At 48.1% G+C, this 24,417-nt stretch overlaps 1 protein-coding gene across 3 annotated transcripts in view; it reads left to right on the plus strand.

Moving 5' to 3' along the window:
* The window catches only part of LOC144151715 (uncharacterized), a 55,775-nt gene extending 32,168 nt beyond the window's left edge, over positions 1–23,607 (plus strand). For all 3 annotated transcript variants that reach the window (XM_077682835.1, XM_077682838.1, XM_077682836.1), the window contains one exon: positions 23,337–23,607. In XM_077682835.1, the coding sequence (XP_077538961.1) occupies positions 23,337–23,528 (192 nt within the window). In that variant the 3' untranslated portion in view covers positions 23,529–23,607. The remainder of the gene's footprint in view (positions 1–23,336) is intronic.
* Positions 23,608–24,417: the final 810 nt, after the last annotated feature.

The raw sequence follows: 24,417 nt of genomic DNA on the forward strand, positions 1-24,417 counted from the left end.
TTTGTTTCCTGTGCTTGGGGGTGGTAGCCAGCGCCATTCGTACTAATCGGGGTGAAGGGGACCTTCTTTTTAACCCCCGGGTCGTGACTCGAGTGTCTACGACATGTCCAGAGTGGTCGACCAGCTTTGAACCCTCTTAAGCTCCCTTTGGCAACAAGACTGCCAGAACAGAGGCCCTCGCTATGCATGTAGCGAATCAGAATAGGAAATGAGGGGCTCGTTGAAAATAACACAGAAATAAGGGTTGGCAGTCGAGAAAACCTCGGAAAGCAAAGGGGAGGATGTGGTAGATCATTGAAACAGATTAAGAATTTGGAAAGAAAGAAAGTGAAGAAAAAATGCCCGCCAGGTGGGATCCGAACCCACGACCTCCAGAATACCGGTCTGGTGCGATAACCACTACGCTACCGGCGGGGCGATTTTCCCATTCACTTTCTGGGGTATTTATGTTAGGTATGTTTGTTTCCTGTGCTTGGGGGTGGTAGCCAGCGCCATTCGGACTAATCGGGCTGAAGGGGACCTTCTTTTTAACCCCCGGGTCGTGACTCGAGTGTCTACGACATGTCCAGAGTGGTCGACCAGCTTTGAACCCTCTTAAGCTCCCTTTGGCAACAAGACTGCCAGAACAGAGGCCCTCGCTATGCATGTAGCGAATCAGAATAGGAAATGAGGGGCTCGTTGAAAATAACACAGAAATAAGGGTTGGCAGTCGAGAAAACCTCGGAAAGCAAAGGGGAGGATGTGGTAGATCATTGAAACAGATTAAGAATTTGGAAAGAGTCACGACCCGGGGGTTAAAAAGAAGGTCCCCTTCACCCCGATTAGTCCGAATGGCGCTGGCTACCACCCCCAAGCACAGGAAACAAACATACCTAACATAAATACCCCAGAAAGTGAATGGGAAAATCGCCCCGCCGGTATCGTAGTGGTTATCGCACCAGACCGGTATTCTGGAGGTCGTGGATTCGAATCCCACCTGGCGGGCATTTTTTCTTCACTTTCTTTCTTTCTTTCCAAATTCTTAATGTGTTTCAATGATCTACCACATCCTCCCCTTTGCTTTCCGAGGTTTTCTCGACTGCCAACCCTTATTTCTGTGTTATTTTCAACGAGCCCCTCATTTCCTATTCTGATTCGCTACATGCATAGCGAGGGCCTCTGTTCTGGCAGTCTTGTTGCCAAAGGGAGCTTAAGAGGGTTCAAAGCTGGTCGACCACTCTGGACATGTCGTAGACACTCGAGTCACGACCCGGGGGTTAAAAAGAAGGTCCCCTTCACCCCGATTATTCCGAATGGCGCTGGCTACCACCCCCAAGCACAGGAAACAAACATACCTAACATAAATACCCCAGAAAGTGAATGGGAAAATCGCCCCGCCGGTAGCGTAGTGGTTATCGCACCAGACCGGTATTCTGGAGGTCGTGGGTTCGGATCCCACCTGGCGGGCATTTTTTCTTCACTTTCTTTCTTTCTTTCCAAATTCTTAATCTGTTTCAATGATCTACCACATCCTCCCCTTTGCTTTCCGAGGTTTTCTCGACTGCCAACCCTTATTTCTGTGTTATTTTCAACGAGCCCCTCATTTCCTATTCTGATTCGCTACATTCATAGCGAGGGCCTCTGTTCTGGCAGTCTTGTTGCCAAAGGGAGCTTAAGAGGGTTCAAAGCTGGTCGACCACTCTGGACATGTCGTAGACACTCGAGTCACGACCCGGGGGTTAAAAAGAAGGTCCCCTTCACCCCGATTAGTCCGAATGGCGCTTGCTACCACCCCCAAGCACAGGAAACAAACATACCTAACATAAATACCCCAGAAAGTGAATGGGAAAATCGCCCCGCCGGTAGCGTAGTGGTTATCGCACCAGACCGGTATTCTGGAGGTCGTGGGTTCGGATCCCACCTGGCGGGCATTTTTTCTTCACTTTCTTTCTTTCTTTCCAAATTCTTAATCTGTTTCAATGATGTACCACATCCTCCCCTTTGCTTTCCGAGGTTTTCTCGACTGCCAACCCTTATTTCTGTGTTACATACATACATACATACAACAATGCGCCAGATAAAGTAAAAGAGAAGGATATAAACAAATTGCATATGTGATGTTATCTTATAACGGTAGAAACCTTGGAGGAAAACGATAACTGTGACCCATCAAAAACATCGAGGTCAAGAAAATAAAAATTATAAAGACTTTGTATCCTGTTGAGGGTTGAGTGCTGAGAGAGGCGGCTAGTTACAAGAAACGGCCTGCTCTCTCTTGTTTGCTTCCGCGGAATCCGAAAATTAATACTATTGAGCAGTATAGGACAGGATATAGTACCGTGAACGAGCTTGAAAATAAAGAAGAGATCGGCGCGATTTCGCCGGCAGCGAAGTGAAGGCAGTGACAATAGGTCAATGGTATTAGAACACGAGCCAGAGTCATTTTTAGCAAAGCGATGGTTGTAAATGCTTTGAAATTTTTTCTGGACACGCTCAACTACGTTACTTAAGGAATTAGAGATGCCATTCCAGATCACAGATGCATACTCAAGTTGAGGAAGACATATTGCGGTGTACAATTTGCGGAGTGGCATAGGAGAATTGAATTCTCTCGATATTCTCCAAACACAGCCGAGAGAACGAAGACCCCGCATAGCAACACGCTTAGTATGAGCTGAAAAATGCAAGGTGCTATCAAAGAGAACGCCGAGATCATTGATCTCACAAACCCTACATAAAGACACAGAATTGACAGAGTATAAAAAAGGTACGCTAGATGATTTGCGAGTGAAACTCATGACTTTTGTCTTTGAAATATTGAGAGAAAGGTTATTGTTTTTACACCATTCTGAAAAAGAACACAAATCAGACTGCAACAAGCGACAGTTGTTAAATGAATGAATTTCCCTAAATATCTTTATATCATCTGCATACAAAAGGAAAGAAGAATTGCGAATGGCAGAAGAAACGTCGTTAACATACATTAAAAAGAGGAGTGGGCCTAATACCGAACCCTGAGGTACACCACTGGTCACTTTGTAAAAAGAGGACGTTTGGCCATTGACGGCAACATAACATGATCTGTCACGAAGGTAGCTATGCAATAGATTCACAACAGCGGTGTCAACATCAAAATGAGCAAGTTTAACCATAAGCATTGAGTGATTGACTACATCGAACGCTTTGCTGAGGTCACAGTAAATGGTGTCGACCTGTCCTCTCTGGAATACAGGTGTAGATATTTGCGTCATGAAACTGGCAAGATTAGTGACGGTTGAGCGGCCAGGGACAAATCCATGTTGATTATTGTTCAATGAGTTTTTCACATTAAAAGACAGTAAGTGGTGAAGGGCCAGCTCAAAAATCTTTGACATGGCACAGAGAAGAGAAATCGGTCGATAATTCGAGACATCAGTTTTGGAGCCAGACTTAAATACTGGAAAAACACGGGCAATTTTTCACATGCTAGGAAATGTGGAAGTAATCAGACAGTTATTAAATATGCTAGTCAGTACTGGGACCAATATACTGCTATAAGCTTTTAGTATGGCTGAGGGGATACCATCTGGACCACATGATAAGGATGGTTTCAAGCGCTTAATGCATTCGCTGATGAGATTTTCATCTAGCGACAGAGCATTGGGTGTGTTGATTTCCAAATGTTGCTCGATAGTAGTGCTAGAGTCAGAGGCTTTATAAACTGAAGAGAACTGCGTGGCAAAACAGTCAGCGACGGCTTGTAGTTCTGTTCCATCGGAGTCCAGTAGTATTAAAGGCTCTTCACCTTTGTTAGACCGTTTGCGTACATACTTCCAGAACTCAGCTGGCCTGTCAGAGGCGCTTTTTTCTAAGAGTGCAATATATGAACTGTGATCCCGTTTATATAGGCGTTTACAGAGAGTTCGAAGGCATCGGAAATCTTCCTTGCGCTCGAGAAATGGAGTGCTTTTAAGCTTTCTGTGTGCGCGATCTTTATGCTTTAGAGCACTTATAAGTTCAGACGAGAACCAGGGGGGATATTTATGGAGTTTAGGAGTATATTGTGGAATATATTTGCGCATACTGCTTAAGATAAGTTCCGTAAGCTGATCTACTTGGTCATCAGCATTGGTTTTTTCAGTTACCATAGACCAGTCAATGGAGGATAAGTCACGGTGTAAGCCAACGTAGTCACCTTTTTTGAAAGCAAATCTGGGCGATTTGTCGATGTTATTTTGAAAGCTCTGTTTTTCCCCTGACAGAGAGAGTGTTAGTTTAAGTGGTGGGTGAAATTTATCGGGACGAACAAGAAAAACGTCAGAGAGTGACACTTCAATAGGCTGATTGTTCGAAATACACAGATCTAATATGTTACCGCAAGGATTGGCAATAGAATTGTTGTTGAAGGGAATTAAAAGCAAGAAAATCTAATAGCAGGCCGCACTTATTCTCTACGTATTGATGGTAATAAGAATATTTAAGTGTTCTCCAGTCGATACCAGCGGTATTAAAATCACCAATAACAACAATCCTGTGCTTCCTATGTGAAGCTATGACATTTTCAATAGAAGAGATGATGTCATTAAAAGAGATTGGGGTAATGCTAGGCGGCACATAGAAGGACCCAATCAACAATTTTTCGCAGCGATCAAGGCTAATTTCAACCCATATTGATTCAGGAACAGTTTCAATGTCACTTCGCCGAACAGTTCTCAGAGAATTATCTACAGCCATAAGTACGCCACCACCTTTTTGTTTGGTTGCGCTGAAGTCACGATCACTGCGGAAGGTGTTGTAACTTGATGGAAAATAGTCTGATGAGGAAATCTCATTGCACAGCCAAGTTTCGGTAATCACAATGACAGGAAACGAAGACGAAATAACATTAGCGAAGAATTCAGCTGGCTTAGTCCGTAGACCACGAGCGTTTTGGTAAAAGATGTCCAAATTACACACCTTCACTGCCAATTACAGACTCTGAAGGATGGAGCATGTCATCATGTAGAATCCCACGGAATGGCTTGAAAATGCAGCCACGCGGCCACATTGAGGGGTCGTTCAGACGCTTCATGTTTTCTTCGTCAACCATGACGTAGAATGAGGAGTACGACGAATATTTTGTTTTCAGCCGCCGGCAGGAAATGGGACAAATATTTTGAGATTCGATGTGCTTCTTGAGGTCAGCAGTGGCAGTGTCAGGGCCCAACTTTGAAACAAATAGTGCCCTTTGACGCTGCGGCCGCTCAACCACCGACAATGCACACGACTCCATGGCTCCAAAGAATGCAGGCCTGTTTCCCTTCTTTGCATTCTTTTCACCCTTTGTGACAATTGTTGTCAAAGGGGGTCGGGCAGGATCGTCAACGCGTTGCTCCGAAGGGGATTGACCAGCTGGCGGCGTAGGGCAAACAGGACTGGTCTCGGTGTCTCGAGGCGTGTCGGAGGGCGAGGGGTTGTCGGAGGTTGAGGGGATCACGGAAGCTTGAAAAGGAACAACCGTCGGGGACTTCGCAGGCGCGGGGGTCACACGGCGGGCCAGCTCCTCACGTAAAAAACGAACCTCGGAGCGGAGGGAGGCGACGATTCGAGCCTGCTGTTCGGCTACGCGGGAATGGTCCTTTCGGAGGCGCTCATTTTCTTCACGCATTTGCGACACTTCGTCGCTCAAAAAAGAAATTCCCTCCAGCGCGTCGAGGAGAAGACGGCGGAGACCGGCAATCTCACCACAAAGGTCACCCGGAGGGGAGAGAGAGGAACTGGTCGGGGGAGCGCTGGTCTGCGGAGAACACGTTTCCGTCGGGGATGCCTCCATCTCGTCTTTAGGCTTAGCGCCCGACTTAATAGAATTGCACAAGTTGCAGCAAAATGGGCGCGATCCAGCCCTCAAAAGTTCCAGTTGGTCGTCCGGCCAGGTCACACACTTTGCGTGCACACGTTTTACACAGCTTTCGCAGCGATAGAACTGTTGTTTTCCGAAAAAAGGGCAGGAGCAGAGCAAGCATGCATCCCGGCTGGGCGCCATGCTACATGAAAGCTACATAATAATAATAATATTAATATTTCAATAATAATATACTAATAAAATATTTCCAGAAAGAGTTCTAAGAAAATAGACGCAGTTGAATGCACTGCTCCAGTTTTTGAAAGGATGCAGACGCAGATCTTAACCAGTGGAACTCAACCGCAAGAAGTACTTCAAGCCTAAAATCACACCCTGATGTATTCATTGTACTCATTGTTCTTCCTGTGTAGCGCCGTCAGCCTGTACCCAATGGGAAAAGAACAGAGAGTAGTTTTTGTAGTTCAGGCTCCGCGTACCAGGTGGCGTAGTAATACCTCAAAGCGAAAAAATATGACTAAATTTCATCGCACACCTGCCAGTTACCGCTGCTATTTTTCACGCTGCGGCAGGCACGAGACAAAAAAAGCATCAATCAGCGCAGTCACCCTGCACAAGGCAGCTTGTCTATTTGAGGCGACTGTAATAGCGACTTCATACACCCCGAGCCCCCAAACGAAGCAGTAACCGACCGCGGCGATGTGTCGGTGGGAGGAGGGTAAGAAACCACGAACGGTGGGTCGTCGTAGTCTTGGTCAAGCTCTGGATCCTTGCTTCAGGTCTATCTACCAGTCAAAACACTGCGGGGCCTGACCATCAGGGTAAAGTCCTTGAAGAAAATAGCTCAGTTTTGTCCTTTTTTCTATGCCATATGAAAAAAAAAAACACCTAAAAAACCTGATCGGCCCTTAAAAGGGGCCGCCCTGCAGTATTGGTTCGCCCTTAACCAGCAATACGTTTTCTAAAGCCAGACAAATATTCTCGAATTTCCAGATACAGCCCGCCCTCTCGGCTCAGTCAGCTGTATTTCGAAGTTTCTTATATGAATCTTTAGTGTGACACATAATGCAAAAAACACAGAACCGTTAAAATTCTTGTCGGTATAAACAGTCAATAGCAGGCTGCGATGCTCAATTCTCAATCATGCATGGTTGATACGGACATCATTGTCACAGCCTGTCCGAGCCTCAACAGCTCTCAGGTTGCGATATTTGAGCCATACCTTGTTAACGAAACAGATGTCGACCTTCTGGATAGCTTCAAGTGTCGGTACGCCATTGCCGTGAAACGCATCACCATCCGCACACATAATAAGTAAATTCCCGTTAAAAATATCATCTCGACCTCCGGCCAGTCGACACTCAAAGAATACGTGAAGGCCCTTTCCATACAAAAAATTCCCCCGCATTTCCCCGAGGGGGAGAATGTGAAAGTGCGAATGCACGGTTGTCGGCCCGCTTGCGGCGCTTGCGCTCGGCCCCCGCAGCCCACCGCCTCGCCGCCTTCTCTTCCATCTCTTCCATCGGGTTTGTAGTATCACGTGTACACCACGCAGTTATCAAGCCGCTATAACGCCGCTGAGTCGCCAACGCACGCCGCTGACGACGTAGTTTGAATGCGTTAAAGATATAAGGCGCGTCACTAACACTGATATCAGCGTCGCGTCCGTGGCTTGGTCGGTAGAGCGTCGCGCTGCGGCCGCAAAGTCCTCGGATCGAAACCTGGCGCCGGATGCTGTTTCTTTTTTAAATATAGAGGAGCACTGCGGACGCCGCCGCCGCCGGCGGTGGATGGTTTGGGGTCGCTTATAAAGTGCATTCGCACTTAAAAGGCACCATTATAAGCCGATCCAACGTCGCTGTTTCAAGCACCGGAGGTTCGGGGATGCAACCAACCCTTGCCGTAGCCCGGTTACGTGTGCAAAATTCTCGGAACATGACCACCACACACAAAACAATCATGTTACCTAATTATTATGCAGCAACCTGACAGGGTATACATGGGGCCTTCTCCAGAACTTGCAGAATGTTTCTGTTGAAAAGAAAAATAATAAACATAAATGTCAGTGAAGCATCTTTCCCAGAGGCGCGGAAGAGGTTCGCAGGTTTCCCGCGGGCGTAGTACGCTGACGCACCTCTCCGAAGGGCGAGGAGCGCGTCTGTTTTTGGCGGCAGCTCAGGTGAGCGGTTCTTCAGGTTCCGCTCACGCTGGGTTGCCTCAGGCAGAACAACCGCCCACCATACCGCTTGCCGAGCCATCAGTGGTTGTGGGGCAACCGTCTCTGTCGGAAGCGATGACGCTTCCACCGTTCCCACTACACTGAACCCAAGTGCATCTAAGGGTACGGAGGAGGCGGCTCCCAATACACCACACCACCTGTGCCACACGTGGCCTCCTGATGTGCTCGGTAGTGGCGGCTAGTGTCACTAGATAAGGTTACAGAGTATCGGCACTCTTTTCTCCTATTGTTCCGTGCCGCCGCCATGATCATTGGTCAGTTCGAATCACGTGACACTTGTTTACACTGCGACGGTTCATGGCGCTGCCATTTTGTTGCTTGTGCATTTTCAGTCGGTAAACTGTGGTAGGCTTAGATTGTCCTCCCTGCTCTGCGGCTGCGCGTGACTAACGTTGTTCCGAACACGAATCAAAGATTACGCGTGTAGCAGCATTTCAGAAGCTGAACTGCGTAGTAGTAGTTGTAGTAGTGCCACTTTATTTTACACTGGGTTGAGGGTAGGGGGGTGGTGGACGCCCAAAGGGCCCCCGCGACATCCAGGGCTCTGTCCGTGACGGCTTCTTGCGTTGCGAGGTCAGAGCTCCCCAGAGCCTGCTCCCAGTGAGAAGAGGGGAAAGGGGGGAAGGGGTCGCGCGGACACTCACAGAGCGAGTGGAAGAAAGTGTCCAGCGCGCCACAAAAGGGGCAGTGAGGGGAGGTGAATTGGTGTCGGTGAGTGCGCACAAGGAGAGTGCGGTGTGGGAAAGTGTGGGTTTGTAAGAGCCGCCACATGTGCGCGGCCGGCGGAGTAAGTGAAGAGCGCGGGGAAGGTAGGTTCCTGCGGAGGAGGCGGTAATGTTGAGTTGTCCCTGTACGTAAGTAGGTACGCGTGGGACATTACGGGGATGCCGTGTGTAGGCGTAAAAGAAACGGGAGCCCGGGATATCAAAGCTCGGCCGTGTTGGTGTGCCGTCTCATTACAACCTACGCCGGTGTGGGCCGGAGTCCACAGCAGCATCACGGGGTGGGCAGGGGGATCCTGAAGAATTTTGAGGGCACCTGTGGAAATGACGCCCTTTGTGTAATTTCGTATGTCAGTTTGGGAGTCAGATAAAATGATCTGGGGGGTAGGTAATTGAGTTAGGGCAAGGGCGATGGCTGCCTCTTGCGCAGTTACCGAGGAGGTGGTGGCGACTGTAGCTGAAGCCTGAGGGATTGTTGGAGAAGCGCCTACTACAGCGAGTGCGAAGGCGGGATGGGTGGGGTAGGCCGCGGCGTCTACGTAGAGAGTATGCTCAGAGGGAGGGTAGCGGGAGAGGTGTGCTTGGGCTCGGGCTAGACGGCTTCCGCGGTGGTAAGCTGGATGCATATTTCGCGGGATCGGCTTAATGTGGAGACGCCCGCGGAGAAGCCGGGGGATGTGAGCTGGAGGATCTAGTATAAGCGGGGGGTTGGCATGAATTCGATCGAGGATCTGCCGACCAGCCGGGGTCTGGGAAAGGCGCGTAAGCTGGGCCAAGCTATGGGCTTCGACAAGTTCGTCTATGGTATTATGTATACCAAGCGGGAGGCGTCGTTGGGTGGGTGCGTGGGGGCAGTAGCAGCACGGAGCGATAGGCTCTCCGAAGTAAGGCATCGAGGGAGGTACGTTGAGAGGGGGTGAGCTGTGCGTACGGGAGGTGATAGCAAAAACGGCCCACCAGGAAGCACTGCACGATTCGCAGCCGTTCTAATTCCGTTAGCCCATGTTTCCTAGACGGGATACGTTTAATGAGACCAATAGTCTGGATGGTGTGAGTGCGCAAGAGATGTCTGGTGTCTGTGCTGCTCCTGTTGGCTTGGAGATGCATGCCGTGAAGGCGAAGCTGGGAGACCCGGGGGATTGGTTGTCCGTCCAGCATTACCTGAATGGTGGTCGGGGGAGTGGGTCTAATTCTAGGTGGAGGAAGGAGTAGGAGTGCTGATTTAGACGCCGAGCAAGTCAAGCCTGCTTGTGCAGCAAGACGGGAGACTGTGGCATCCCCTGCTGAGAGTGTGGCCTCTATGTGGGCGTTGCTGCCTTGCGTGACCCAAAGTGTAATGTCGTCCGCGTATATTGTCGAGTGGAGGGACGGTATATTTTCTAGAGCATTCGCGAGAGGGAGCATGGAGAGATTGAACAGTAGAGGTGAAATAACGGCCCCTTGGGGGGTGCCTCTGTTGGGCATGTCGAAAATGTTTGATTTGACGGTGCCCAGTCGGAGAGTGGCGGTGCGATCAGTGAGAAAATTGCCTATGTAGGTGTATGTTCGATCGCCTAGGTGCAGTGTGCTGATGGAGCTAAGAATGGCGAAGTGCCCTACCTGATCAAATGCCTTATGGAGATCTAAGGCTAGGATTGCCGCAGTCTCTGGTGGGGGGGTGTTGTAGAATATCATGGTGGATTTGCAGAAGGGCGTCCTCTGTGGACAGTCCGGGGCGGAAGCCTATGAGGTTAGGGGGAAAGAGGGAATGTTCTTCAAGGTGTGCGGATAGCCGATTATGAATGACGTGTTCGAAACGTTTTCCGAGACAGGAGGTGAGCGAGATTGGTCGTAGATTGGGCAGTGGGAGAGGTTTGGCTGGCTTGGGAATCAAAGTGATATCGGAGTGTTTCCAACTACGAGGTAGTGTACCAGCGTTCCAGTGTGTATTGAAGAATTGGGTGAGGTGATCTATAGATGTGTCATCCAGATGGCGAAGAATTTTACTCGAGATTTTGTCCGGGCCGGGAGCCGTTTGCCGTCGAAGGGCGCGTAATGCTGCCTCTACCTACACTCGCGTAATTTCAGCATCTAGCTCCGAATTAGGGGTGCCGGTGTAGAAAAGGGGGGTGGAGTCAGAAGGAAATGGCTTCGGGAAATGGCTCCCTCCTCTGGAAGGAACTGCGTACGAAGATGCCGTTTTTTTTAATCTTCGGCTATGTTGTTAACAAACGTCCCGGTAGAAGTTAGCGGCGAGGTCGTAGAAGGGACCGTCTCGCAACACTGAAAAACACCAAAATGGCCGCCGTTGCTCACTTGCGTGCATGAGTGCCGCTACTCTTATACCTTATCTAGTGACACTAGTGGCGGCCGAGGCCAACAGTACACGAAAGTGTGCGAAGTCCAGGGAGCGAGATATGTCGGCAACTCGCAGAAATCCGACAACATGGGCATGGGACCGTTCCTGTCTGCATCGCAGCGAAGGCAACGGGATGTGACGTCCAAGCCAACAGAAGAGATAAAAACCCCTCCAATGGTAAACACACGCAGGCCCACACACACGCACACAAGTTGTTCTTAAAGGGACCCTGCAGCACTTACCATAGACTTTCTCGGAATGTATTTTGGGGTAAAGTGTATTTTCCCAACAATCTCCCGCCCGCAAGAAGTATTAAAATGCGTTCACTATCACCGAAACTACAGGCGATGAAAAATCGCGCATCATCGCTCCCTCTCAACTAGACCACGGACAATGCGACGAAAGCTGCGTCTTCTCCCCCGGAGAGGGGGAGGCTCATGGCGTTCTCTCGGCGGCCTTCGGTATATCGTAGCCAGGGGAGTTTTCTCAGTTTCTCCGCAACGTGGAGAGGTTTATTTCCAGTCTGGTGCAAATAAAAAAGCGGGTATGGCTTTCTGCTCGCGAGCGCGCGCTCAGTCTGGTACATAGGTCGGCGTACTCACTCGTGAGTACACTCATTTGTCCTCATTTGTACTCAAACTCACGAGTGAGTACGATGATGAGTGATCACACACCCAGAAAAAAACAGTGAGTACGATGACGAGTGAGTACAGGGGTAAGTCCACTACTCGTGAGTACAAGTACTCATGAGTACACTAATCATGAGTATGAGTACTCATGAGTACAATATTCATGAGTATGAGTACTCATGAGTTTGAGTACTCATGAGTATGAGTACTCATGAGTACACAGTACTCATGAGTATACATCACTCATGAGTACACAGCACTCATGAGTACAATACTCATGAATACTGTTTTTGCGAGTGCTTGCACTCTTGAGTATGTGCACTCCTGAGTACAGTAGTGCAAACAGTAGTGCAAACAGTAGTGCAAACAAGAAAACGGACGACAAACGCTGCCGCCCGAAGACACGCAAGAAAACGCAGTTTACGGCCACGGCCGCACCGACAAGCCCCGAGCTCCCCTGAGCCCGACCCGGCCTGAGAACAAGAGGAGACGCCGGACGCAACGCGAGTGCTTACGTTCCGTTTCGCTTTCTCACATGTACTTGCCTTCCCGCAGTAAGTCGCCCAACGACAGTGCACCGCGTAAGACGTTTTCTTCCTCTATCCTGATTTATATGTAACCTGTGTTTTTCTAATCAATTAAACAATTTATTTTTTCTACTTAGTCTTTCATTCGAGCTACGACCTAGCTAACAGTGCAGATAAGTTGATTATTCGTGAGTAATACAAATTGGGTACTCATGAGTACAGATTGAGTACTCATGAGTGCAGAATGAGTAGTACTCATGAGTGCAGAATGAGTAGTACTCATGAGTGCAGAATGAGTAGTACTCATGAGTAGTACTCATGAGCACTGGCACTCATTGAGTACTCATGAGTATAGATTGAGTACTCATGAGTACAGATTCAGTACTCATGAGTACAGATTCAGTACGAATACTCGTGAGGACAAATGAGTTTGAGTACAAGTGAGTACGATTACAAATGAGTATTTGATGAGTGAGTACGAGTGATTTTGTGAACAGACGAACTTTTTGAGTCTGAGTTTGATTGAGTACACCGTGAATGAAAAAAATTGTGATTGAGTTTGAGTGAGTTCTTTCTGTTTTGCCGACCTATGGTCTGGTATAGCGCTTACAAAGGAGGGAACTTTGGGGAAGGACGGACAGAAACCCACACCACAAGCGCTGTTTCGTGAAAGAATTTGTGAGGCATGAGTGCGCTATGCTTTTTTTTACAAGTTTTGAATGAGCTGAAATAAATGGTATCAATTGTTTAATTACACGATGCTCATTGTTACCATTTAATTGAGCTTATTAAATACGTGTAAATTGAAGCCTAACGCACGCATGCCCCACAAATGCTCTCGCCAAGCAGCGCTTGTAGTGTGTGTGTTTCTCACCGTCTTTCGTCAAAATTTGCGATGTTGCCTCCTTTTTATCTCACCACCAACTTGCCCAACATGGTACCCTTCTGGTACAGGACGTTTTTGAAGCAATAAACGTTAATTGTCAATGGCCTGGTTGAAAGGAAAGTTTTAAGTTTGATGTAGTTCATCACTAAAACTCCGCGTGCAGTCAAAACGCAAAAAAAGCCAAAACTGTTCGTACAGGTTCAGGACAGAAGGCATAGATGTCGGTGCACAGTGGCGACGACGGCAGATCGTCACAGGAAATGCTAAAAGTAAGCCGCGAGATTGACCAGATTGCCCGGCCAGTTGGACAGCCACCACCCGAGTGACGTAATCTTGGTGGTGGCAGTTGGACATAATGAGAAAAATTAAAAAGAGAGCGGGTGGATTTTCCGCGCCTTTTACGGTAATTTGCGTGCCTGGTAGTGTAATCAAAACGTCGCGCAGGTTTACTTTCACTGCTCATAAAGTATTGCGGAGTCCCTTTAGTTTAAACTATGGCGAGAGGAAACATTCCAGTGGAAGTTGAGGGTCTTCTTAACAATCTCGGTATTAATTTGGTAGCGCACTCCAATCGGCCAAATTGGATGTGTCGTCAAGGGACAGTTAAATTCCAAACTCACAAACGTTTCGCGTAGTTACATGGTAATTAGGAAGGACCAGGACGGGGGCGGCATAATCTTTACGGGTTGCCATCTTTGCCCGAAGATCGCGCTCGTGTCAAGTCATCCCATTGCAGAACGTTCTTATGGCGGTTCCCATTCGAACCACAATATTAATAGGCTAATAATGGCATACTCCGTTTACATTGTAGGCGGCCGATGAGGCGGTGCGGCCGAGCCCACGTTTATTACGGTTGCGCTGGCTGCGCCATGGTCGGAACGAAGCGAGTGGAAACGAGGGGAACGTTCCAGAGGTGTGCCGAGTGCTGAGTGTCGCGTGTCCCTCCGAGCCAGCTGAACAATCTGTTGGTGATGATGGTGGCGCTAAGAAGATGATGATGGTGGCGCTACAGGGCTCCCCCCCTAGCGATAAAGTGACAAATGTAAGCGCGATAAAGTGACAAATGTAAATGACAATGCACGAAAATGCACTGTGCACTATGTACAGGTATGTACAATTTGTCCGTTGTCAGGTAGAGTCCGTGGGCAGTCCGTGGTCAAGTGGCTGGGGTTGACTAACGGCGCGGTCCTGGTCGTCGGCAAGGTAGCGTCCGGTGTGTGCATTTCCTTCGGGGGGCCTTGCCTGGGAGTGGAGGAGAGGCCGTAGGCGGAAACGAGCGTCCTGCGGGGCGGAAGCTGCTAGCAGCGCCCAGAGGAGCGAGTGATGTCCCACAAAGCTCAAGTGCACTCTCCGAGCTACAAGGTGGTCCAGACAAACGGGTGCAGATGGCTTGCGGGTGTAGGGCGGCTCCATTCTGCTGCCAGCTCTGTTGTTCCACAGACCACGGCAGCATGTGCGGAAGGAGTGACGCAGTCGCCGCCGCGTTCGTCTACGGATGAGCGAACCATGGGTCATTGACCGTCGTGATAGCTCGAAGCGATGTTGCTTATGTGCGAAGGCCCATGAGGCACCCAGAAGGGTGGTGAATGCTCTGGGAACTCGAACGCGTTGCTGTCGAAGGGGGCGGGCAAAGCGCTGTCTCCGCAGATCGTCTGACTCCCGCACTGTCATGAAGGGAGCGAGTTGACGGGGAGCGACAAGTCGGTCACAAGGTGCATGATGTTTGTGTGGTCTAATTCGGCGTTGACGGCTCGAAGCAGAAGACGCGGCTTCAGCAAGCGAAACAACAGGCAAGAGTGCACGTGGTGGGTGGTTCGGAAGCCGACTGCAGTCTTCTTTGTTCTGGTCTGACTGCCCCGCCATCGTTTTGGTCACAGGTACTTGGAGGGTGTCCATCTTTGCTCGTTGTGAGCCTACTAGCCCAGGTGCTTCATTGTAAGAGTCACGCTGCTCCTGCGCATCCACCAAGACGGAACGCGTAATGTCACGACGGCAGATGGCTGGTGCGTCGATGTGAGTCTCGTCGGTGGCGCACTGTACCTGTCGTGTATGCCATTCAGGTGGCTGTGTTGCGGCGAACACGTTGTGGAGTGGTGTCAGGGAAGGGCTCGCAGTGGGCCTAGATGGGGGTGGCGTCAACCGTGGAGTGAGGGAGGTCGCCGGTTGGGTGCTCTGCGGATCACCGGCGCCTTCTTGTGGTGTGGTAGTAGTGGACATAGCAGGCGGTGGTTGGTGGGCGCCCGTGATGTCGCTGGCCTCCAGTCCTCTCGTGGAAGGTGCGGCTGGGAGCTCGAGATACGCGCCCATGATCGCAGACCCGTCACCTAGTGAGGGTTCGGGTACATGGCCGAGGTCGGGTCGGAGGAGGACTGATGGTGGTAACGGCACCAGGTTCTGTCGGAATTGTCGTCTGCCAGGTGTTCATGCCGCAGTGGTTGAGGACAGTGTCTTTTAAGTTGCCATACGCACTATGGCCTGGGGTTGGCAGCTGGATCTGCTCAATGAGGTCAGCAGGTAGCTTCTGTAGTGTCAAGAGGTACCTGATTTCCGGGGAGCAGATGTCATTTACGTAAAAATGGCTCTCCAATATGACGAACCATGCAGCGTGGTTTGAGATGGCGTCAAACGGAATCAGCAAAGGAAGGTCGGGTAGGGCGGGGAACGTTCTTCGCGTGCGTCGTCCGCGTTGTGTCTGGGGAAGCAGCGTCTCGAAGCCATGGCGAAGCCGCTTGTCGGGTCACCAAATTGTAGGCGGCCGATGAGGCGGTGCGGGCGAGCCAACGTATATTACGGTTGCGCTGGCTGCGCCATGGTCGGAACGAAGCGAGTACAAACGAAGGTGCCGTTCCTGACGTGTGCCGGGTGCCGAGTGTCGCGTGTCCCTCCGAGCCAGCTGACCAGTCTGTTGATGATGATGGTGGCGCTTAAGAAGATGATGATGGTGGCGCTACAACATCTTTCTTGATATCCAGCTCTCTACCTCTTTCTTTCTTTCTTTCTTTTTTTTCTTTCTTTCTTTCTTTCTTTCTTTCTTTCTTTCTTTCTTTCTTTCTTTACCAAACATCAGACGTGTTACAGTGGTCCGAGGCACAGAAAAGAGCCTCAAAGGATTCGGCTTGTCGAGGGTCTGTGCCCCTTCGTCGGGTGTTTGTTTAGAGTCAAACAAACAAGGGTGCTTAGGAGCAGGAGTAGCACAGAACTAGAAAGTATTATAAAGAACATCATACGAGAGCACGGCTTACATCACAGAGAAAAAAAATACAGGAACAATTTGTTCGAATTGTAACTGAAATAATGTATGCAATGCGCAGTGTACGTGCGACAGAGATAGACCAAAGAATTGGAGAAGTCACAACTGGCAATCATTAGGCAACAAACAAGGTACATGTCATACATTGAAAACTACAGAAGAGATGCAAGAATCCAGCGTAACAAAAGAAAGAAAAAGAACACCGGAGCATGATGGAAAATGTCCAATGAATATTATTTGAAAGGCATGCACTATTATTTATTTTTGTGATTATTGTGCAACTGTGTTTAGAAGAGTTGGCAGCGTATGCTGTAGCATCTGAAACCCATAGTTAGTGCGTGCGCATGGAATTTGGAATTTTTCACAACGTCGTGTGTTGCAGTTGTTCGTATTTACGTTAAGTTGGAGAGTTGTTCGTAGGGATTTGTATGCTGTCTAACTGCTACCCTGTAACGTTTTAATACACTGGTGTCGCAGATAAATTGCACCGTTGAAATGTTTAGCTGCCGGAAAAGTTGGTTGCTATGGGCATCACATGTAGAATTAGTGACCGCGCGTACGGCGTTTTTATGACGCAAGAATAGTTTGTTCAAGTTTGATGTAGTGGTAAGTCCCCAAACTAGGTGGAAGCACTGTGAGTGCGACAAAAACATGGAATATTAGTTCAGAAACTTAAGGCTTGAGGCAAAAGGGAATGTAGTTTTGTGCGAATACCAGCAACGGGAAAAATTTTGCTCACAACTGAGTTAGCATCGTTATTCCAGGACAACATTTTTATTAAAAATCAGCTACCAAATATTTTTCTATCATGGGTATCAATGATCTTGTCTCCCGCACTGAAAATGACCTATTTTGTATTTGTTACGTTAATGGCTAAAGAATTGACAAGGCTCCAGTTATGAGGTTTGTTTAGAACGTCATTGGTGGTGGATATTGAAAGCATTTCCTCACATGAAAATACACTGGTATCATCCGCGTTAATTATGAGTTTGGCTGAATCTGTAGTAATGACTACGTCATTTATGTATAGGTTAAACAGCAGGGCTCCAAGAATGCTACCTTGAGGTGTACAGCATTTTTTTGTTGATTTGGATTAGAAAAAAACTTGCAGGATGAATTATTAATATACATACTGTTTTCGGCGCTGCAAGTAGCTTGTAATTAAGTCTAAACATCTTTCCCGGGAACCATAAATTTCGAGATTTTTATTAAAGTTTCATGATTAATAGGCCTCCTGCCCTGCCCAGGGAACGCTGCGCAAGCGGCTTCCGGACAATACTTCCGGGTAGTGCAAAGCCGCGCGGGTCCCATAAAATCCCGTATTGACAGAAGGAACATGAGCTCGATGCTCCGGATTGCTTTGCGACATGGTCACCAGCCCATCCCCGATGCGTCCCATTTCTTCCGGCGATCAACTTGGCATGGCATTAGGAAAAAAAGCTTCACAGCGCTAAATACGTTTACAGCGCCGACGAAAGTGCCGGGATGGTGACGGCGCTCTGCCAGTGCAGGTTCACCGATCGATGGTCGTATGAAGAGAAATTTGCAGTTAAACTTCTAGTTTAAACTAATACTCTAGGTGACAAGGAATTTTCAACAACAGCCGATCAAAAATGAAGAGTGACGCAATCGGCGATGATGGAGCTTTAAAAAGCCAGCGTGTCCGGAGGACCACAGACTCGTCTGCTGCGGTGCGCCGCTCTTTTGCGTACCTGCGCACTATGCGTGCACTTTCATTAAACAGTGCTCGTTTGCTTCGCCGTTACGAATATACGGTGCAGCGTTAGCTTCCCGTTCTGTTGCATGTCTTAGTGACAAAATGCAGCGAGCGTCACAAGCGTGAAATCTGTTTTCCCATTCCGAAATTAGTGACCGTAAAACGAAGTGGTCGGGCGAACTGAGAGACCGCTCGCTTTCCTTGTTTGCTCTAACTTTACTTAATTACGGTCTCGCATCATATATTCCCGGTTCGCACTTTATAGGATATAATAAGTGTCAGCAACGTTTTAGAGTGTAGAGCCGAGTGAAATGCAGCCGACACGGCGGAGGGCAGGACGGAAAATCGGGTGGGAGGGGAAGGGTGTTTTGAATGCAAAGAAAAAAAATTAAGCGAATGACCAATAATGCTTGACAATGATCTGGCGAAGTGTGAAGATAGGGGACAATGCAGTATGAGCGATGAATTCTCTGTTCTTGTCTCGCTGTCTAACTCCATTTGAGGACAAACTGGCGTGTCGGCGTTCAGATTGTTAGCCATGACCCCTGCACTAGAAGATAACCAACAGAGTCAGTGATGACCACATGTAAAAAATATTCGGAGCCGCGCTCCGTGTATGCGGCTGCGTTATATTACGCAAATAGAAATGTACACATATGTGCAGTTAGCGGGCATGCGATTTAGCGCTTGTTTTGCGTCCTTTGCTAGCGCTTAATTTGATTATTTGGCGCTATTGCTTCACCTACTCGCTAGTATACATGTATGGTTGGAAACAGCGCAGTAAAAAGGGAGCACGAAGAAAAGAACCGTGATGCCGTTTTAACGCGCTGTTTCCAACCAACGCTGTCACTTTACCAACTCGTCCAACTCTCCATCCTACTGCAGTATACATGTACCATGCTGTTCGTATATCATGCGGCGTAAAACGTTACGCAACAATCATTTAGTTTGCGAAAATAGAAAACTAAATTTTCACTCGTTTTCAAGGCGGTGCAAGGCCAGCAGTGTCAGCTGAGTCGGCTGCGCAATTCTTGTGTTCGCTTACATGTTCTCGCTGAAGCAACCTTTTGCAGTTACCTCAGGCTATGGGATGAGCAGCATTCCGTATTTATGCTACTCGTGAACTTTCCTTTGTCGACCGCACGCAAGAAGAAAGAACGCTAATGGCCGTCAGGAAGTTAGACCACCCGAACTGCCGATACTGTCCCACGCCGCGACTACCGCCACAACTCGTTCAAAAGAAAGCCGATAAATCGGCTTCTTTTAGCGGATATTATTTTGTTTGGCCTCTGCAACTACTTTAAGGGCTATTTCATACGGTATACAGTCATTCAAACGCGCCACAAAGCGGTTAAACTAAGTACAACCAACTTTTATTCTCGCTTGTAAATGAAAACCCAATGAGGGCGGCGAGGGTCGTCTGCTTTTGTACTACCCAGACCTGTTGGACACGAGGGGGCGCTGCATTCCGCCAAACTCCAGTGCAGGAGCCCTATGCGATCAAAAGCCTTGGAAAAGTCTATAAAGATGCCAAGCATGAGTAATTTGCTTTCAATCGCATCCAAAATTAATTCTTTCAGTGTTAACAATGCTAATTCTGCTGACCGACCTTTTCTGAGGCTTGTCCATACCAGTTCATGCTGTTAACAAAAACTGCTCATCGTTTTGTTTATATGCTTTTCGATGTACTTTGAGAAGACTGGGATAATTTAAATGGGTCTGTATTTTGAAAACATATTTTCTTCTCCGCCTTTGAAAAGGACTGGGGGATAATGGCCTGTGTGAAAACTAGGTTATACACATGTGCTAGAACCGGAGCGACAATATCAAGAACATGTTTAACTGGTAAAATTTGCTATTGCGCAGAGAAACGAACGCCAAGTGAAATCCTTGAGCGTCTGTTGGCATTAAAAATGCGCTTTCCCTGTTCTGGATCCATGTAATCTGAGCTGCACGATCAGCAACTACTGCTCGATAGAGATACGACAAAGTTATTGAAAGCGTCTGACAGTTTGGCTCCAGCTGAACTCACCCAGTCAAGGGTTACTTTCATCTCGGTTTCATTTCGCTTCACGCACGTCCGAGCACGAAATTCAAATTATGCCATACTTTATCGTTCCCTTTCATTGTTTCAGGGTTAAATAATTTATGAAAGTAATTCTTGGTTCTAGGCTGTGGCAGATCACCTGCCCGACCCTTCGATTTGTACAGGCGACCTCAATAAACATTATGCACTTTGGGGCTCTTCAGCACGGATGCTTATGGTCTCCTGATTGAAAGACAATTAACATATTCGGGAGCGAGCATATTCAACAAAAAAAAAACAGCCTACATACCATATCATAAGACACAACACTTAAACACAGTTAGACCTAGCTGTTGGTTTCGCAGTTATTTTTTCATCTCTTGAGTGCGAGGTCGACATGAAGCCATATAGTCCGGACCACTTCGCTGCCACACTGACATACATAGGCGAAGGCATAACCGCGTCATGTTCCCATAAAATAAATGTTGAATCAGGCAAGAGCAAACTGGAAAGCCTCCAAAGATCTTATCTAAGTTTTACCATGCATCCATAAAGCCTGCACACGTTTAAGAGGTAACGAAACTCATAACGGCGCACATCGTCGTCGCCGCTGAAAAGAACATTTCGGAACCCATGGAGGCCCTTGCGGAACGAGGTCTGTAAGCGTGCGCGCGAGGAAAACACAAAGCGTGGGTTTTCCTTCGTCGATATTCCGCGTCGCAAATCTAATTTTCTTCACAATGGCGAAGTTGGTTGGTAAGAGTGTGTGCCGTGAGGCAAAAGTGGAGAATTGGCGCGCCTTTCTGGTGTTCGTAAACTTCGATTGATTGATTGATTGATTATAGGGTTTACCAAGCCGACGCACCGCAGGCGATGAGGCGCGCCGTAGTGGAGGGCTGCGGAATAATTTTGACCACCTGGGGATCTTTACATGCGCCGAAACCTCGTACGCACGGGCGTTTGCGTTCGTACACACATACACAGACATAGACAAAGTGTAGTCATAAATACGAAGACTAAAAAGACATCAGACACAAAGCGTGCACACTGATGCACACAAAGTATGGACATGACTACAAAGACCAAAATGCCTTCAGATTTAAAGCCTGCCCCGGATCAGCCCGAAAGGCGACAAGCTGGAAGACCAGGCTAATGCACTTGCACATCGCTTCTAACACGTGTCGAGTTCAGTACGCTAGGCAAAAACTTTCATGCACAACAAAATATCACGACCGGACGGCGTGATTCGTGAACACCATCGACATTATTGCTCGCGTACTTTGGAAGTTCCCAAATAAACGGCTGTGCATCGGCACTAATGTGTACTGTTTTCTTTTATCGGAGAACCTCGCTGGGCTGCAGTAGGTGCGGGCCCACGTGGTTGACACGCCGGGAACTAGCGTGAATTCCACCACCGGAGAACACGCTATGTCGCCCTAAATAACGCTACATATTCAACAACTTCTATGTTTGTGGCGCTTCTTGCCCTTAGTTGTCCTTGCTCATTTAAACGACAAAGAGAATCATCTCTATCAGCATAATCAGTAAGTTACTTGGAGCACACGTACAAGGAGACTCGACCACAAAAGACGTATGTCCGTCCTCTCAAGCCTGTGTACACTCTCCGAACCCTAGATAGTCTTACACACCTAAAGACAATCGCATAACCTCAGTGCGTATTCGCCAATACTCTTTGAGCTGGAATGAATGCTGCGTCTAAAGGAAATTTGTATTGGCGTGGCCAAATTGCAGTCGTTTTTTTTCTGCCACTTTTCCTCCCTATTGTTGCAATAATGAAAGGCGAGCTAGTTCGTACGGCTGCATTCTTCTAAAAGTGCTAATACAATAGGGGCAAATAAAGAACAACAAACACAGGCGCCTGCGTTTGCCCTTCTTTCTTTGATCCCGTCGTCTTAGCGTTGCTAAAAGAATCCCTGCTATCTTTTTGAACGGGCCCTCCATTGCGATGGTGGAAAGCTTGTCCCATTGGTTACACGGAATTGCATATGATATTGCGTGGGTACTTCTCAGGGATGTTCTCAGTGCTGTGAACTCTAGTGGGGTGTAGATTTTTACTCCTCAGGTATACCCACAGCAACCTTTCTTTCCTTACTAAACTGTTCCGCTATTTCTCTCTTTCCTCGGTTTTTACGGATTTCTCGTTTTTTTTCTGTGTAGTTTACCTCGGTTTATTTTTGTTTCTATATGTAATAACTTCTCTTTCCCACTTTCCCATTTATTGTAATATTTTTGTTATTTTTTATTTTTCCTTGCAGAAGAAATATTTCCATCAGCCTCCACCTAAGCTGGTAGGGACATTTTGCCGGCACTGTCATCTGATTTGTTGTTCAGGCTTACTCCATTGCACCGTGGGTAGCGTGGAACAGTGGTTGCGCCTATATCCAAGGTCTAGGTTAGGTTGGCGAGGACCTGCCTTTATGGGTTGGGTAAGGATAGGTGAGTACATGGGCTGGGTTTGGTTGGGCTTAGTTAGGGCCTGCCTTAATGGTTTGTGTTAGGTTAAGATTGGTTAGGTTCGATATTTGCTTAATATATATATACGCATAAAGCTTTCTCGAATGCATTTCCGCGGGAGACACTAAAAAAGTAAAATACCGACTGTCGGCAAAAAGATGCCGCCAGGATGGCCACATGGTCGCGACCAGCCAATGGTGGGCAACAATTCGCGTAGCTTGCAATTTGCGTGTCCCGGATATTGAATTGACTGCATTACAGTTAGTAACTGATGCGTTCAAAAAGAAGCAAAACATAAAGCGTTGCCGGCACTTTATTAGGTAAACAGAAAATCCCGGCGGCCGGCACAATATGAGCGACCTATCAAAAGCAGCGGCCTGCTAGTGCCCACACGCCTTGTTTAGTGATTTTCCTCTGCAACCGTTTTACTTACGTGGTACCGGTGGGCTACTATGCTTAACTCTATACTACTTACTGAAGCTACCCCCACAAAGTGCCAAATGTTCTAAGCAAAAATTACGTCGTTATGTCCCTAATTTCTCTAACGGCGTTAGGAACCCACGGAAAACGCTCGTACGCAGAGATCACCCCACATTTTGTGGCGCAGAGACACTGCTTTCAGCAGCGAAGTCAGGTGCGAGCGTCGGCCGCGTACAGAGATCGCCTGCCTGGTCATCAGGACGACACTTCGAGCAGGGCCACCATGTTTCCTTCTCACCCTCCTTCGCAGGAACACAAGCCTGAGAACGGAACGTGCACGGTGGACGTGAGGATCGAAGTTACGGACGTGCTGGTCATCGTCATGTCAACGATGATTGTCTTCGCCGCATTCACGTCGTTGATATGCATCTTGCTACGTGACAAGCTGCCAGAGGACGAGGATGCGAATCGGTCTCGCTACTCGCTGAACTCCATCAGATAGACGGCGCTAGGCGCTGTAGATCCCGTCTTTGCCCTGATAATTGCAATAATATCGCGAGCATTTTGTATTCAATCCGTATGAAGTGACTTCGACATGGTAAAAAAGCGCACTAAGACGAGGACACAAGAAAAAGGGGGTGACACGGGTCGAGCGCTAGACACGCTGTGATGGCGATCAAGTTGATCAACGACGCTGAAGTTACCGAAGGGTTGTAACACATATAGTTTGGAAGAACAGGGCCCATTGTACTAGAAAGAAGACTATTCAGGGCAGAAATTTGGGCTAGTTGGTGATGGGACTTCGACATGGTAAAAAAGCGCACTAAAACGAGGACACAAGAAAAAGGGGGTGACACGGGACCTAGCGCTCGTCCCGTGTCACCCCCTTTTTCTTGTGTCCTCGTTTTAGTGCGCTTTTTTACCATGTCGAAGTCCCATCACCAACTAGCCCAAATTTCTGCCCTGAATAGTCTTCTTTCTAGTACAATGGGCCCTGTTCTTCCAAACTATATGTGTTACAACCCTTCGGTAACTTCAGCGTCGTTGATCAACTTGATCGCCATCACAGCGTGTCTAGCGCTCGACCCGTGTCACCCCCTTTTTCTTGTGTCCTCGTTTTAGTGCGCTTTTTTACCATGTCGAAGTCCAATCACCAACTAGCCCAAATTTCTGCCCTGAATAGTCTTCTTTCTAGTACAATGGGCCCTGTTCTTCCAAACTATATGTGTTACAACCCTTCGGTAACTTCAGCGTCGTTGATCAACTTGATCGCCATCACAGCGTGTCTAGCGCTCGACCCGTATCACCCCCTTTTTCTTGTGTCCTCGTTTTAGTGCGCTTTTTTACCATGTCGAAGTCCCATCACCAACTAGCCCAAATTTCTGCCCTGA

The sequence above is a fragment of the Haemaphysalis longicornis genome, unplaced genomic scaffold, assembly GCF_048455015.1.
Source record: "Haemaphysalis longicornis isolate Haplotype H1 unplaced genomic scaffold, Haemaphysalis longicornis Haplotype H1 scaffold_9, whole genome shotgun sequence".
NCBI classification, from domain to species: Eukaryota; Metazoa; Arthropoda; class Arachnida; order Ixodida; family Ixodidae; genus Haemaphysalis; species Haemaphysalis longicornis.